This window comes from Heliconius melpomene, chromosome 7 (assembly GCF_056956725.1).
Source record: "Heliconius melpomene rosina isolate 202511_hmr_F chromosome 7, ASM5695672v1, whole genome shotgun sequence".
NCBI lineage: Eukaryota > Metazoa > Arthropoda > Insecta > Lepidoptera > Nymphalidae > Heliconius > Heliconius melpomene.
The window spans coordinates 10,572,374-10,591,488 of record NC_140395.1 but is presented as its reverse complement, the minus strand read 5'-3'; the positions used below and the strand labels follow the sequence as shown (position 1 = coordinate 10,591,488).

Below are 19,115 nucleotides of genomic sequence, written 5' to 3'. Positions count from 1 at the left end.
TTACCTCGAAAGTATTAACACACTGTACTTCAGCTTGTGAGGGAGATCCATACAGTTTGAGCTCTTGGAACGCACCCTGTATAATTAGGACGGTTAACACACGAGAAATAAACATTTTACAATAACCTCTGACAATTTATCGATCGTATTTTTTTTTAAAAGACCGCCAAATTTCATACACATTTATAAAGAATCGATTAAAAATTTACTTATGAAAATATAATCCATATAATATAATCGGATTTTTGAAATATTTTTTAAATCGATTTTTCGCAATTTCAAGCATGAGCGTCCCAAGGTCCGTGTCAATCATTGCGTACGCGGCGTTGCACTAAATTTAAACCAAACTTTAGCACAGGATCTTTGTAATGTCCAGCTTAATTCGGCACTTTGCATACTTGTAAATACTCAAGAAATGTTCTTTGAGGATAGCTCTTATTGGCTGGTTGACGTTCTTCATACATTTATTAAGAGAGGATTGGTAGCATTCCTTTGAAAAATAAAACAACCTTTTATTAGACGGTTATTTTATTGGATATAATTATGTTTTAAATTGTTGCTAAATCTTTTTTTTTTCTTTTAATATAACAATTAATTTACTTATTACATTATTGTAAGCCATAGTGAAAAGTAAATAATTTGTTGTTTTTAATTTAGTATTTTACTTTTAGCCAGAGATTTTACATTTTAACCAAGGATGAATCTACGAATAAATAGAATATATTATGTTAACATTCGAAAGAAAATAAGACGGTTCATATTGAAAATACAAATTAATTCTGTAATTACTTTGATAGAACATTATAAAAATGTTATTATAAAATAAAATATAAACTTTATAATATATTTTATTTTAAAATAATATTTTAGAAAATTTATTTTCTAATATATAAATAATCCAAATAAATCATTCCATTGGAATCTCAACTGAACTTCATTATAGTAAGACTCATCTCGTGCTCCACTAGATCTCTTTGACAAGCTTTAGTAGAATCCCAGAGGCGAGAGAACTAAATACGGAGAATACGAGTACGGTTGAAATATTCGACACCAGTGTAATTAGTTCGCACAAAGTCAGACGTCAAGAATCTAAAATAGTTATTTTCGAATTTAATAGGTATATTATATTAAAATTATGTATAAAATTGATTTTTTATAAACTTTTATATCTTAGGCCTTTGTATATTAACATATATATGTGTTTGTACACGTAAAATCTTGCAAGCTCAATTTAAAACGCCCTGCCTCAAAAAATCGTCCGAAAGTGGGGAACTAACTGTCTTAATACTAGGTTTCCTCTGCCTAACATCATAAAATAGACACCTACAAAGCTTATTTTCAATAATATTTTTTAATTTATATTTTAATTTAACTGCATATTATATAGATAGAGCAAAGCAGAAATATGAGGTCGGTGGTTAATTAACGCAATTTACTTATACATTTGTTTACTCTTATTAAATACTAGCGGACCACCCGCGGCTTCGCCTGTATGAACTATGTTATTATTAATTTCTGTCTCCATGAGTACCTACGTCCTATTAGTGACGTCCGTGCAAAATTTAAGACTCCTAGCATTTGTATTGACGAAGTTTCATACAAACTTTCAACCCCAAAAACAACCCCTTAGAAGTCGAATATTGCAAATTCCCGTCTTAGCGAGCACCTACGTCCTATAAGTAACTCCTATGCAAAATTTGAAATTCCTAGCACATGTAGCTTCTGAGATTTCATGATGAGTGAGTGACCTTTCGATTTTATATAAATAGATATATAGATAATATTTTACTCGTAGTTTAATAAAACTTATAATAAGCTGCTAACAAATTTCAAACTGTCAAAGTCTCCATCATATTGTATTGTTGATATCAAGTTTAAAAGTGTTGGATTTAATTATCAAGTGCATTCACAATAGCGTCGGAGTTGTATAAAGTTGAAACAATGAGCTGGAAAGTTGGTACTACTGTGTCAACGGTAATTATACTTGCAAAATACGAAACTTAATAGTAACTTGAGTTTCGATTGGCGTCTTTCAAGCAACTTTTAAAACAAACTTAATATGGATTACTGAGAAAGGTGAGGTAAATTTAATCTGCTGAAACAGTTTTGTTTATATAAATATAATAGAAAAATATATAACAAATTTAAATGAAATGTTGCTTAAATATAAAATATATGGTTGCGATATTGCTTCATTCGCGATTACTTAGGATTATTTATGTAATAAGTAGAATTTCGTTTCTGTTTTAATATGACTTGTAATGCGATTTTTTTAAAATCGTTATCGTACTACCATTGGGATTTTTCATTGGTATTAGAAATGAATAATAGAACTAATTCAATTTATCTCATGATCTTTTTATTGTACAGACAAAAACTTTGTTCAGTGGTTGTTCTTTACCGTCAGTGCTTCCAAAATTCGGCGGAAAACGTGGAATGGAGTGTCTTAACACTAGGTTCCCTCTGCTTACAAAACCCTTCTGATATAATACAAAACTTGTAAATAGCGATAGCATTACACAAAAATATATTAATATTTCTCTACGTATGATTTATTGGGGAGCGCACGAGATATTCAATACCTTTCACAATGGATTTGACATGTAAATAAAATTGATAGCGGCACCGCTTTTTTGCGGATTATTCGAAATTTATTGGCATTTTCGATAAAAGTTATCGAACGGGAACGGGGCCTAAGTCAATTTGTCTGTTGAAAATTATACAAATACCTTTTTTAATGAATCTTAGTTAAAAACAAATATTTAAGTTTAATATTTAAAATATTGCTTTAAATTTTACAATATTTTTTAACAGTTTCGTAACTCAAAAAAAAAAAAATGTTTCTCAAGATCGCGTAGAGGTCTGAAATTAATGTTAAATATGCAAGTCTACGTTCCTTGAGAGATCTCAGTGATAAGTCACTCTAACCTCTATCAACAGAATGCAATTTCGCACACTATGGCATTACTAAAACTGACTTAAGACTATCGCGGCAAAGGGATAGTGAACGAGAAGGTTGTAGGTTCGATTCCCGTCAGGAAAAATATATTATGTTAATTTTCCTAGTATATTACAAAAAACGGTGTTGAGTTTTGCTGCTCAACTGCAATGTTACCATTTACAAAAAAAGTAGAGAACGGAATATCTCAACGCTAATCTCTCTGCCTACTCTGCTATGTCAGTATAAGCATGAATCTGAAAAAGAAATAACCAGCGCTTACAATCAAATACTCTTTAATTAGGTTATGATGGCTGTTTTATATATACAATACATACATGTTTATTTAATTCAAAGATCTGAATTATTTACATAATAAGTATGCTTAATACCTGTATTTAATGAGCTAGCGGCGGACTTATATCGTTAACAAAACAATTTTTAACATCACCTTACACAATAAGAAATGCACACTACTGCTTATAAAAATATAATTCTTACTCTTCATTTATTTACATAAATATATACAAGATTTAACAACATTTACTTACCCTGTCAACAATCCTGGGAGTGGGTTTCGATTGGCTGAACTTCTCGGCGGTGCCTAAATGATGGGCTCCCTTCGGCTCTAATAGTTTTAGTGTCGACACCATTGCTAGTCCAACACCGATGAGCACAAGCAATACCAAGGAGCACATGCACAGTTTGGACTTGTTCGACACTACCATTGCCATTTTTTTAGAGTTTTTATCACTTCACTGTTTAGTTTTAATGATAGTTATATTATAGTTGATATATTAGCACTAAATATTTGTTTTAATGGAATTTATATAATTTGTAAGAAGTATAGTATATTTGATGTTTTAAAATATTTTCAAAATTACGTAATCTTTAGGTAAAAACAACTTATAAATGTTGGCTGTTCCTAAATTCAAGATTTTATTAAGAAAATAAGGCCTACGTGAAATTTATGAAGTGTTATAAAATAACAAAATATCTTTACACCTAATTTTAAAAATCTTATATATATCTCTATATACAGTAAATAAATAAAAAATATACTAAAAAAACAGTTACATATATCTACATCAGTAATTACTGAAGACTTTAGTTCTAGGCTAAATACAAGAAACTATGTTCTTCAAAATATTTGAAAAAACATTTCACTTTATATGCAATTTCTGAAGTATTTTTCATTCAAATATAACTGAAATATATTTGCAACTGTCGTTTTCGCTATAAGAACATGATTGCAGACGCGACGTGCAGTACCTAAACACGTGTCTGGTATATGGAAATCTCGTTCAATTGCTATGAAATCGTCACAATATAAATATTTTAAGAATTTTTCTATATTGTGTTACTATGAGGAAATGTTATTTTATACAAATATATAGATAATAATAAGATTTGGTTAGAATTTTTTATCTTAATCTGCTTGTGACTGTACCTAATTAGTTACTAGAAATTAAAGATTTTATAAATAAAAATCAAAATCAGCTTCACGCTGTATTAAGCACACAGCGGGGTAGGCAGAGAGAGCCTAGTGTTAAAACACTCAATTTTCCACTTTTAGCCAAATTCAGGAGGCTTTGCCTCGACACCAGAGCGAAGAAATGGAAATATAAATATATAAAAATATTTCATTTTTTCGATTAGGGATTGAACCCAGAACCATCGTTGCAGTCACGCAAATCTTATAAAGTTATAAGTATTCTATTAAAATAAAAACATGAACATAGTTCACTTATCTGTATCAAAAATACAAGCAATCAGACTATCATAGTACCTCCGGAACTGTTATAACTTTCTTCAAATTCTCACAGCGATAAACTGCATAGGTATTTCTCTTTGGTTCTATTGAAGAACCCAAGTTTGAACCGTCGAACGTTTCCCGGACAAAGCTTTGCACAATACGGGAACTCGACAAAGTCGCTAGCTGACAGGAAATTGCTATAGAAACGACAACTAGTGATAAAGGTGAACGTTTTTTCGCTTTTCCACGAGGAAAATTATATTTTAAATTTTCAAATAAATTAGGAGTGACATTTCAATAAAATGAATGAGACATTTCTGCTGTTAATTTTTTTGGATCTTTTATTTAAAACGATGTTTCTTTTGTGATATCATCACTTTCCTTATTTGATTGCAGTTTTCTTTGTCTAGCGGCGCGCCTAGCAAATGTTTTATAGCAATCTTCGTAAAAAGGTATTCTGCTTTTAATAATACTCAGGCGCTTCTATACTACTATAGTATTAAAAACATAATATATGCAGTGCAGTTCTACTATATTTGAATAATAAATTTATCACAACCTATAACAACTATGAATTTTGTTTTTATTGCCCTCCAGTAATAGAAATTATTAAAAATTAAAAATGCAATCTTTGTATAATCAATATATTTAATGATTTCTTATTTAACACGCATTCGTTCCTTAAGTAAAAATCGAACCCACGACCATTAGTTGAACATTGTATTTCATAATGTTACATGAAAAACTATTTTTTAGTTTCTTCAAGCTCTTCAAACAGTATACCTACGAAAATGTTTGAGAGTACTGTGCGGGTTATTAACAAACTTTGACAGGGGTCTATTACCCTACCTTTGACTATGAAAACTATGTTTTCAAATTATGAAGTTGTCACGAATGAGACTCTCATATATATGGCTAGGTTTTTGGCAAAGGCAATTGGTAGTACGAAGCATTTCTAAGTTCATATGAACTTATTATGTGGTTTTCCCTAATTAATTTTAAAGGTGAGCTAATTGTTTAATTTATTTTAAAATTGTATTATTATGTATATAGTAAATTAAATCAAATCAGCTTCACGCTGTATCCCGCACATAGCAGGTTAGGCAGAGGGAACTTTATGTTAAGACACTCCGTTCTCCACTCTCCGCCGAGTTCGTGTGGAGGGATTGCGTGTTGAGTGGCGAAACTCAACGCCGTGCTTTGCCTCGACAGAGCGATATAAATATAAATAAATATTTTATTACATCGAGTGGGGATCGAACCCACAATCAGCCGATTTTACAGTCACACTGTGCTCCTGCACCACGACTGGCCCCGACTGGACTATATAGCATTTTATTCTAATCTATTTTCTTCTGCCTACTCTTCCATATACAGAATGCAGCGTAAAGCTTATAAAAAAGTGATGTACATAATATATGTAGACTTACTTATAAAATCCAAAAATCTCATGAAAATAAAGAAATATATATTTTTTTTGTAAATGAAAAATAATTATTATTGTAAATTTACTGTATTTTATAATAACAGCATTTACTAACATTTGCATATTACTTGTTTGTATAAAACAAGATAGCCTAAGGCATATTTATTACGTTTAAGTATTAGTTTATCATTGCAAAACTAAATATCTGTTTATTTGACCAATTTCGATTACAAAATCGGTTAATAGGTTAGTCAAAGTGCAGTTCATTAATTTTCACACTAAGTTTATCTATATGAATTGTGTCACAAATATATTTTATTAAAAGAAATAAGATAAAAATGCCTTTATCTTTTAGCCTTGTTTTTCTGGAAAAAATGCCTACAATTTTCATTACTCTTTCTTTTAATACAAGCTTTTAGTGAAAGACCTTCCCGCCTTCATTTTTATATACTTTTAAATGAAATATCAATTTATAAACATAAATATGCGTCTTAGAGTAATTTGAACCCCAAATAATTTTTGCATATATGTCACAAAAGCGCAATTAGAACCGTATATAATTACAATAATAGGAGTCTCTATTATTTTAGAAATGAAAAGAAATTTCTCAGGCAAAAATATAAAAGCTTACTTAAGTAGGTAGTTATGAAATTTTTAAAATTGTGTCGAGTGCCTTAATACTACTTTCAAATAATCAACTTGGGGTTGCATAAATTTTATTTTCTATTCTCCACTTTATCCCAGTTACACATCGTTCTCTAATTCTCGAGTGGCGGAACTAAACGCCGTTTTTGTTTTACCAGAGCGGGGACATAAAACAGTTCTTTCCCCCAGGAGGAACCTAACCAATTTGTATGATAATATAAAAAAATGTAGACAAAAGATAATGCATGCATTACTTATACTTATTTCTGTTCATTCATGTTACGGGTTCGGTCTCATATTACGTGAAGACGTCAAATAAAAATATAATCAAACTAGCGGCACGCTCGCGGTTTCACCCGCGTGAACTATGTTATTATTAATTTCTGTCTCCATGGCTACGGCCTAGTGACGTCTATGCAAAATTTGAGACTCCTAGCATTTGTAGTAACAAAGTTTCATACAAACTTTCGACCCCAAAAACAACCCCTTAGAAGTCGAATATTGCAAATTCCCGTCTTAGCGAGCACCTACGTCCTATAAATAACTCCTATGCAAAATTTGAGATTCCTAGCACATGTAGTTTCTGAGATTTCGTGATGAGTGAGTGACCTTTCGATTTTATATATATAGATTTATTTCGATCCTATCTATATATGAGTCTAAAATTCGTAAAAAAAGCATAAATAATTAAAATTTAAATCAATTATTTATAAATATCAATAATTTCTTGAGTAAGAAAAAGTTCATTATAAAGAAAATTGTATTCGCAATAGTAAAAGCTTTATAAATAGTTTCTAAGTAGGTATTGTTCTAATAGCACATTAAAACAGAATCCGCAACCCCGCAGTGTGATTTTGGCAGGTCTCCACTGCCACACTACAGTACGTGTTAAGTGGGCACCTACAATATTCAGGTAATCTCTAGTACTACAACGGAGATTTGGCGGAATACGAAATTGAAATCTATAGAAAATAATTTTAGCATATAGTTGTGAAAATATGAATATTACAGTAAATCAATTTAAAGTGTATTATTATAGAAAAATATTCGTTATTTTAGGAGAAAAAAATCTTTAATTGAGTAGTGTTAAATTAAATTGGTTTCGGTGCATGATTTTGTCAATATAAACCATTCCAAATCAGCTTCATGCTCTATACCGCACATAACAGAATAAGCAGAGGGAACCTAGTGTTACGACACCCCGTTCTCTACTTTTCCTACCACGACGGTCTCCATGAACATTCAAATAAGAGAGAATTATAATCATATTGATATAAGCCATAAATTTTCACATAAATCAATTATGTGGTCTCGCGAACTCGCTAAGCCTTGTTATTGAAAGAGATAAAAATGATCCAGTATGTTAATCCAGATTACAAACGGATCGTATGTCAAATTTTACCTAATTTTGTAATGTTATTTTTGTAACTTCACTTTTGTTATATTGGCCGAATGATTATTATTTTATGAAAAATTTATTTTTTTATTAAAAATTGTATTGAAAAATCCATTTCATTTGAAATTCCAATTTAATTATCTACCCACTCTGTAGAGTAGACGAAGAAATGTTCGCGCCTAAATATGTATTTTTTAACTTTAGTTATTGTTATTATTTACATAACACACGCGTAAGGGAAAAAAATGTCATTATAAAAATTTCTCCCCAAATTATCTAAGCCTGCCGATTTCACACTGTTAAAACCACCATTATTTACACATTATCTGTATTACTATTTAAATTAGATATTATTTCACAAATCCATTTAACACGTAGAGCGACTCGGATTTTCGGCACAACACTCCGCTCGCGTACTGGCTACTAAAATCTGGTAACATCAGCTGTTACGAAGTCGATATCTTTGGCGACGTCTAGTCTGAGAAGTTGACCTCGTTATCTTGGGGCCTAGAGCCACGAGGAACTGACTTGCTTTTTATTATTCCATTTCTTAGAGCAATTCGACATTTGCGACGTTTAACTGAAGCACTGGAGACGGTTATGACTTTGAAATGACAGTTGCCAACTTTTGTGACTTTATCGTGTAATGATTTTATATAAATAGTTTTTATATTTACGATAATTTGTTATAGAAAAATGTAAATCAACCTCTTTGTTTAATAAAAAGATATATTTGAAAATTGATACATAGAACTAGCGCGACGCTTGATGTGTTGAAAATTCTGATGCGCATTATTAGATTTGGAGCTGAAGAGGAAAGTGGTCCTCTAGAATAAAATATTGTATTATAATTTAAGATATACATTGTACAAGCCTAATGGTATCTAGCCCTGGAAGAAGTATAAGTTCTGTAAAAGTCCTGAGATATAAATTGTAGAAGCCTAATGTTATTTAGCCCTGGAAGAAATATAAGTTCTGTAAAAGCCTCGAGGTGTTTGATTTCTTTACAGTCAGAAGCGGGATCAGATTCCGCCCCAAAGTGAGGTACGTACAACAAAAACATGGAAATCAAGTTTTCCACTGCTAGCTTTTGTAGATATTATTGATCGGAGAGCTTTTGATTGAAAATTTAGTCACTTTAAGAGTTATTATGCATTTTATTAGAATAGTATGAAGACAAAGTATATTTTATAGAATAGTGTGATGATGAAGTATATTTTGTAGAATAGTGTGATGATGAAGTATATTTTATTAGAATAGTATGAAGATAAAGTATATTTTATAGAATAGTATAAAGATTGATACACGGCTAAGGATGCCGTAGATGAATTAGTGGTCAGCGTGCCACAGAAGAATGGTTAGAATACCATAGATGAATTAGTGGTCAGCGTGCCACAGAAGAATGGTTAGAATACCATAGATGAATTAACGGTCAGCGTGCCGTAGATGAATTATCGGTCAGCGTGCCGAAGATTGATGATTGATATTATGTATTTAGAGTAAGAGCCTGCTTGCTCGAGGCTGGTGGTGGCCTCGGTATGTCGGGCGTAGTAGTAAAGTAAAACATTAAGTAAGCGCCTGCTCGTGACTGATGATTGCGGCAGTCAGGCATAGTGTGTAATAGTCTTTGTAAGTAATGTATGCTTAAATTATTATGTTTGTTTATTAATATTGATTATTTTAGTATTTTTTTTTTTTTCTTTTGATTGATTCTGATTTATTTATTGACATTTTGACGATCCATTTTAAATATTTTTTGAATGATATTTAAAAGAGAATGCTTTTGAATTGATAATTTATAAATACACCAATTAATTTATTAAGATTATTAGTTTTTAATGACATTTGTTGCATTAATTTGAGGGAAATGGAGTCGGATGCTGAGACGCACTCTAGAGGAACCACCCAGTGGAATGATGGCAATGACAAACAAAAAAAAAAGGAATTTATCGAAAATGCAAAACTTCGAGATCTTCGCGGCCGTAGGAGTGATTTACATCTTCTGATGAGCGGTTCATCTGATGTGATAAAGCGCTTCGGTGACATAAAGACAAGCAAAGGAACTTTTTACTGGTATACAAAAGCAATGTTTAGATTTATAAATTTCTGTATAATAGATAAGAATTAAAGTTAAACTTTAGTTACTGGTATTATAAAAGTTAATAGATCACATTTAAATGTAATTCCGCAGTTTGTGTGACATATAGAAAATTGGCTTACATAAGTAAATGAGTGTATAAATTTTGCTCGTTTGTTTATAATGGGTCTTGTGAGGAAATAATTCGTATCTACAAAAAGTTTAATAAAGTGCTTTGAGCGAAATTATGATCAGTTTCTCAAAGAAATGAAAGCTAATACTAGACAATAAAAAAATATACATCAATATTTCTGTAATAAATTACCCTTAGCTTTACTTTTAGATCTGGTTAAAACGAAAGAAAAAAAAGCTATTTTCTGTATTAGGATACTCGATAAACCTATTAGAAATGTAAAAAAACCAGAAGATTTATTGATTTATCTCAGATATCATGCATTAAAAGTAGAAAATTAGTCTCACTCGGGTGTCGGGTCAGGATTAGGATCAGGATCAGGATCAGGTACCGTCAGTGTCATAAATATCATAGGTCATAACAGTGTTAGTTTGGTCTGCTAGTTCAAAATTTTATATATTGAAAGATATATATTTTTTATGTATCAATTATTGTGGCAACAAATATATTAAACAAGATAAATAGAAACACGATAACAAAGTCACAGCATTAGGTTCTGCCGCCAGTGTAGTACCACCTACAAGTTTCGACATTTTTTATTTCCAGTAGAATTCATATATGTGATTTATATCGGGTTGGGGTGATTGGAATAAATTAATTAAATTTGTTTCTATGTACATAAGAGTTTATTAGCATACACACGTTACAATTTTATTATTAGCATAATTACAATATGTACAGACGTTGCAAATTATGTGTAAATTAGAGAAACGACAGTCACAATTAATGAATCATCTCACTTTGTTGTCTTTTAGCGTTATCCAGTCTGCTTTGATTTATAGCAATTATTATCTTCTTACGTTGGTTTTGTATTCACACGTATTCACTATTTTATCGCACTATTTAAACGCTATGTTTAAAAAGGTAGTATATTGTCTTTATATATATTTTTCTCCAGTTCCAAAACATATTATTTAGTACAAAATGTATATTTATGTATTCTGCCATTTTCTTTATGGTAGCGAATTGAAACGCACATAGAGCGAGTGTCAATATCTGCATTTTTTAAGCTCATAAATTTAATAAACATGTAAACTAAGACTAGTAAACTTGTTAGTTTCTCTTCACCTCTCTTGGACCTCTGTCCAGGGGTTTACTTACCTTTTGAAAATTCATCTGATGACTAGGCAGGCGTTAGTGCTCTAGTTGTAGATGAGATTTTACTGCATTAAAATGTGGCGTTCCGCGTTTGTTGCTTACCTTGTCTTAGTCAAATTTGTCACGAAGATAGATGTTTACTCTCTTACGAACTCGAAACTTTAACAATTGGTAGCTCGTAAAAGATCGCAATTTGTTTGCTGGTAACTGTAAATAATAATAACTGCTACGTACGTAGTTATTTTTACGCGATTTTGTTCCCATTATGACAACATGGTGGTCACAATTTAGTGTATTTTCGTTCTGGGACCGCATCGTCAACGTAGACTTAGAAACAATGTTTATACGTTGAAAATTACATTTTTAGCCGATTCAATAAGTTATTTTGCAGCAATTTTGTCTTACAAACGTGCTTCATATTAACATAACGTTTTTATTTATAAACCAATTCTAGTCATTAAGCGTAAATGGGCAATAAAGATTTCTAAATTTATTTATAAAAATTAAAGTATCTCAAAAGAAATATTTTTTAGGAAATTACTAAGGAAGTTACATAGGACTAAAAAAATAGTTTTTGTAGCATTGTGTGTGTATACGTTAAGAAATAATACGGAAAATTATTTTTTATTTATATAAATCATAGTTTTTAAAATTTGATTTAGCCGTCGGAATTACTCGTCCTTGATATATATATATGTATTTTTTACCTAAATTCAGTAAATTTCAATTGCAAAAATTTGAGGAATTTTCGGAATCGGTTCTTTAACGAGTAAATTTTACAACACAAAGAATATTTGATGGTTTAAATGACTTTTATGTAAATATAGTTCAACAGATGATCGTTTCGAATATTTCAGCCACAGCCAACTCTCCTTGCATGTCGTTCCGTGGCATGGTTAGGGATTGCTGTGTTTAGGTCGGTCTTGAATAGTTCAGGGAACTATTCAAGACCTATACTTAATTAAAATTGGAATTCTCATATTGGATGATTTTAAAATAAAAAAATAACTTTGTAAAATCGTTATAGTGTTTCTCATGAGGTTATTCTTTACATTACATAAGAATTTATTTACTACTAGTGGGCCCGTCCGGGGCTACGCCCGCCTGAAATAGAAATATTAATAAAGGAATTGAAAACTAAAGATTCAGTCAGTTCAGTAAAACACTTGTATAAAATAACTGTTACGGCAATTAGCAAATTTGTCGAACTAAATACTTTAAATTGGCATAACTTTTATTTTTTTTGTTTATGAACCGATTGTAATAAAATAAACCCTATATGTTTTCGGGAGCTTGCCAGAACCCAATAGTGAAAACCGCATTTAAATCGGTTAAGTCGATTCTGAGATAGCAAACGCACAGACAAACGGACAAATAAACAAAAATTCAAAAATAATTGTTTTGGGTTCTATTAGGTTAATAACATTTTTTTTTTAAAAAAATATTTTTCAAGTAAAGACCGAACCTCTTACGATTTTATTATGAGTATGTATGTGAAGTAATTGTTATAACTCAACTGCAAAATTGTTATTATATATATTTATTTTTGATGATGCCAATAGCTCGACGGTGTATTCCTATCGAATGTAACGTTCTCAATCCAAACATTATAAGCCCAGCTAGATGCACACTACTTGGCTCTGTAATATCGTAGATCCTTTTACTTTTCTGAACGTACTGTTATGGATTTTTTTTACATACTTATCAACATACATCTATTGTGTTAATTAAAATTGCTTAATAATATTTCCTAGGTATCCTTATACCAAGACCTAGACCTAGACATATTTAAGTTTTTGTATCCTTTTCTTTACAAATTAACGTGACCGTATTTATATATATTTGTTGACATTAGAAATTATATTTTATTATAATTAATAATTCTATACAATATAATAGGATATATTACGTATGTGTATAAGGATATAAAGCAGCGGTCCGAGTGCACCTTAAGGTAGCCTGGCAGAGATCGCTTACAGCGATAAGGCCGCCTGCTGTGCATTTTCTTATGTGAAGCATTTTCTTTTACTACACTTTATTTAATGATGGACAATAAAGTATTTCGTAAGATATTTGTAATTTTAGCGGAGTTTCAAATATAAATACGCTATCCTTATTATTTTATATATTTAAGAGTGAAATTAAAGTTCAATAACGGAACTGACAGATAATAATAGGTAACAGCAAGAAATAAACTTTAAATAGTATGTACGTAAAGAGTGCAATATACGTAGAGATAAACAAACATGTAGCCAGTGGACATTAGAACATAATATTTATATTTGTGTGTATGATTATTGATGTTACTTTAAGTTGAAACTAAACTTTATACTACATATTTCTTTACTTGCTCAACTTTTATTACTAAAAATGTTTAAAATGTTCATAATCTCAGGATATGCGTACAGACAAACGCAGGGACACATAAACCGACAAAACCGACAGACAACATTTTAACAAAACATGTTTTATTTATTGATAGATTTTCTCGTATTTCTTCCACGCAGCGATAAGTTACAATTTCGTTATATGTACATATGGTTAAACTTCTGAGAGAACTCCAAAAGTCTTCTGGTCTCAAAAGTAATTATTTTTTGTAAATTATATGTTAAGTCTAGTATCTATTGCGCATTTTGTTATAATATGATTGTACTAGCTCAAGACGCAATGATTTAATTAGTTGTATATTTGTTGAAACTAGTGATGTCAAGTAGGCTGCGGCAATATCAATACATATATTATTTGTAATCGACCGAATGTAATGAGTGAGTTTGTGAGTAGTCGTGCATCGGGAGATTGCACGAAGTCGGATGGCCGAATGTAATGATTTTATATAAATAGTTTTTATATTTACGATAATTTGTTATAGAAAAATGTAAATCAACCTCTTTGTTTAATAAAAAGATATATTTGAAAATTGATACATAGAACTAGCGCGACGCTTGATGTGTTGAAAATTCTGATGCGCATTATTAGATTTGGAGCTGAAGAGGAAAGTGGTCCTCTAGAATAAAATATTGTATTATAATTTAAGATATACATTGTACAAGCCTAATGGTATCTAGCCCTGGAAGAAGTATAAGTTCTGTAAAAGTCCTGAGATATAAATTGTAGAAGCCTAATGTTATTTAGCCCTGGAAGAAATATAAGTTCTGTAAAAGCCTCGAGGTGTTTGATTTCTTTACAATCGTAGCTTGGATAAGTTTTTGTTGGCAAATATGGTACTAACATTTTTGAAGGTTGAATAATTGTATGTGAAACTAATGTCTTATTTCTATGTCAACAGAAAAATAACTTATTTTAACTATTTGGATGTTAGGTTTGCTTGCGTTTAGTGTCTTACAAAGAGATGTGGTCAAAGATCCTAGTGGTCAACGATCCTTATCAGCCACGGTAATGACTATGTATCTTTATTTGTTTTGATAATATTATTATAAGTTAATCTAAGATTTCAATATTATACATAACAAATATAAAATCAAAACAAAAAAATTCTTTATCTCGTAGTTTTGCACAGGAAACCCAATCTAAATAATGATAGCTCAGCTACGAAAAAGCAAACAAACTTGAAAAAACAAACTCTAAAATTCCGACTGGGGCGAATTCCTTTTGAAGAATTTATTGAAGGAGCAATAAAAATGCGCACCGATAGTTACAAAAGTAATAACTAGTGGAATGGAATGTTGAACGTCTAAATTTGCGAGTTTGTAAGTTCCATCGAGTTGATATCGATTTCTCGTAGTAGCTGTTCTAGACGATATGATGGCGTCGCTCAGTCTGCGGACCGACCTCGTTATCTCGAGCGCCGCAGTGAGCCAGTTACGGATAAACCTTTTTACTTATAAATTTATTACCATTTAATACCTCATCTTAATTAAAACAAGTGTTGGAAGCATTTTTTTATTGATGGATTGGAATATACCTAAATTACTAGAGTTGTAGGTTTTTTATAGTATTTTAAAAGCCTACTTTATGTCTATATTCATATACTTAACAATTTTTCCATTAAAAATTCCTTATAAATATATTTTTCTTGTTCTTAAGTACTTTGGATTATCTTCAAGGCTTGTAAATAAGTAAATGATTTCTATCCACGTTTTAATAATTTAATTTTAATTTACATCGTCATTATGCTGTTGATGAGCTGACGTCTACTGGTTTAAGTCGTATTTGGAGAAAGTTTTATGTTTAAGTATATTTAAACTAATAATTATATTACATTATTATTTATTCGCGATGAGTAAACTATTTTTAATGCTAATTTAAATAAAGTTACTATATTTTTTATTTACTCTTTCATACTCTACGTATAAAATATTTAAGTTATTGGCCAATTTCATATATTCGTGTGATAATTGTATTTAAGGCTGTTTTCCACATAAACAAGTTACTAGTCGGACGAAGTACTAAGTAACTTTAGTCAAACAATCTTGCAGGCAACAAATAATAAAAAATAACATTAATTTAAATTTTAAGAAATGATAAAAATATATAAATTAAAAACTACGACAATTACAACAAAATGTTGAATTTTTTTTTCAAAAAATCACTGTAATATTTTTAAAGATTAAATTTTGAAATTGGTGAAATTTTTATACTTTAAAACAAAACAAAAATAATTCTGATTCATATAAAGTAGAACATAAATAATTCTTATTATTTCACAAAAATTCTGCCCACATATAACGTTTAAAGCAAAAATAAGAAAATTTTAATTTATTATTGGGTCCTGGCATGCAGTTTGCCAGCAAATCTACGCCACTGCGACACTTCGCGGCCGTAGTGGAAATTATTATAGCAAACAAAAATAATAAAAGGAACGTTGGAATTTTGTAACGGCACAAGCAAAGCTCTTTTGGATACGTTTAAATTTTAATAACAATTTAGCTTGAGAAGAATAAAGTATTCTCTTTATTGCTTTTCGCTGATTTAATGAAAAAAGTAGTCGTATGTAAATAATTATGTATTTGTTATTTTTTGTTTATTACTAGCAGCTTCCCGCGACTTCGGTTATGTGGGCGCTACGACCATTTTTATACTATTTCTATTTCTTACCCTCTCTCTATGTGTATGTTTGTTCAACTGGAGCGATAAATAATATATAATCATACTCGAAACGAAATCGAACCCAGATCTTTAATTTTTATATATCAATCGAAAATGTGCTATCACGTTGAACGACTTTGGTCAAATATTTATGTGAGCGGAAAATAAGCGGTTTCAGTACAGATGTATTTGTTAACAAATAGTTGGTGTGTTAAAAAAATAGAAACAAGAACCTACACGCATAGTATTTTTTTTGTTGAATATTATTGAAAATTTCATCATTTTCGAGATTATCATCTCCTGGCTGACATTTCAATGAATATAAATTCGAATTTATGTTATATGGGAGCGCAGTGGGACCTCGCCACGATGTCCTTAGCAATATTCTTCGACTGTAAATATTATAGTGGTGGGTTTGATTCCTACTCGTGGGAATTAATTATTTTCATATTAAAGCCTCCATTAAATACGCAATGTCAAGAATTCGGGTATAAAGTGAAGAACGAAGGTATCTAGACTACGTTGCTATTTCACTATATAATATTTAATACATTTAAAAAAATATATGTGTATGTTATATATATTTTTTTTGTATTTATATTTATTTTAATATATTTTGTTTTTGTTCTTTAGATTAATGTGTATAATATGTGGAAACTTAATTGGTTTGTATGTATAAGAAATTTTGTGGATTCTAAGTTAATATTGAATACACACACACAATCCCTAAAAATAAATAAATAAAAGAAAAAACGTAAAACTGACAAAAAAACCTTAAAAAAGCTTCTCAATTTTCACGAGCCACGTTTGATTGGAGGTGTCAGTGAAATGAAATTTCTGTTAACAAGAGACAATTATATTTCAGTTAATAAACTGAAGCATAAATTTAATTGTTTTATTTAATTTCTTTTATTATAAAAATACGAATTATTGTTTTAGTTGATAGGTATTATATTTTTACGTGATAATTAATATGTTTTGAAAATGGTCCTATGATTAACAAATATAATATAGAATATCACAGATATTTAAACAAAAAAAAATCTTTTACTACTTTTTTTATCTAATTAAATGAAGTTTAAATAAATAAAATAATGAGAAAATATTGGTAGTTTGTGTTACAATTTATGAAATGCTAACACTGTTGCAGTTTTCTGATGTAATAGTAAAAACCTATCAAAAGAACATTTCCATATCTGGTAAAGATGACGTGCGAAATTGGATTTTCTCAACATTGTAACATGTAATTCTTTTGACTTTATAACGTGCAACTTATAAAACATGCACATGTTAAAGTGTATAAGCACAAGAAGTAGAAGTAAGAAAGAAGAAAAAAAAATTAAGCAAGTATTTAAATGTTATAAAATAAAATAATGAAGTTAATGATACGGTGAAAAGGAATACTGACCCAATATGTCTAGTGATATCAGTTTTAAAATTAAAAGAAGGTGTATAAAAGTAACTTCTATATTTAGTTTTTTGTATTAGTGTATGGTACACTACCCTTTTGTGACATGGGAATTATTTCACCAAGAAGATTCTTTACTTCTAACCAGCAGTTGCTGAGATTAGCAGATACCTACGAACAAACTGTTCTACCTTACAAAATGAGTATAGAAGAATTTTCGCTTTTTTATCAATAAAAAAAGTCAACCATGTTATGACATATTATGAAATTGTATTTCTAACTGCAAAACTTTCAAATGTTAAATTCATAAGAGACCGGGAACTGTGGTTGTCAGGCGCAACTTTTCTCTCACAACTGTCAAAGTCAAAACTGATGCCGTCAAATTGGGTAACGTGCGCAAAAAAATAACCATAGCAGAGACCACTGTCGTTTCATGATAAATTACTTTTTCGAAGTTAATAGATATTTTTTTGGATATCCACTGCGCTCGTCAGTTGTGGCGTGGACACGTTCTATCAATTTATTTTATGCTTTTGTCATAAATTAATTATATTTTTATGTATATATGTCTTTTTTTAAATATTATGATGAAATTGTCTCAATAATAATTTAATGGTTAGTTATTTTTCTAAATTTTATAAGTAAATAGAATTTTATGCTTATTATAACATCTATTAAATTAAAATTAAATGTATCTTAATTAATTTATATGTAAAATAGAAGATTTCTATAATTATAAATTTATAACTGTAAAAGCGTTAACATGATTTATTAAATAAAATTAATAATGAATACACATATGTATCCGCACTTTGCCTTAGCAGAGTAATGTAAATAATTCATTCCCCAGAGCGGGAATGGAAGTCACAACTATCGCGCTTACAGATTCCTCTGCGCCTTGATAGTCTTTCGTATTATTATACTAACAACTAGCTAAATATTTTAAAAATCTATTTTTTTATAGACTATAATCTTATGTTCACATTTTAATAAAAACGATAAATATTATAATAAATTATAAATATAATTCAAATATTAATTGCTAATAACATCACTAATTCGTTGTAAACAATCACCGCGTGTGTTTGTTGACGTCAGTCCCGTCACTATACGTCACTGTCATCCGATCAGA

At 30.1% G+C, this 19,115-nt stretch overlaps 1 protein-coding gene across 6 annotated transcripts in view; it reads right to left on the bottom strand.

Moving 5' to 3' along the window:
• The window catches only part of LOC146537816 (uncharacterized), a 134,411-nt gene that overhangs the window by 24,663 nt on the left and 90,633 nt on the right, over positions 1–19,115 (bottom strand). For all 6 annotated transcript variants that reach the window (XM_085188957.1, XM_085188963.1, XM_085188959.1 and 3 more), the window contains exon 5: positions 5–76. In XM_085188957.1, coding sequence (XP_085045083.1) covers positions 5–76 — 72 coding nt within the window. The remainder of the gene's footprint in view (positions 1–4; positions 77–19,115) is intronic.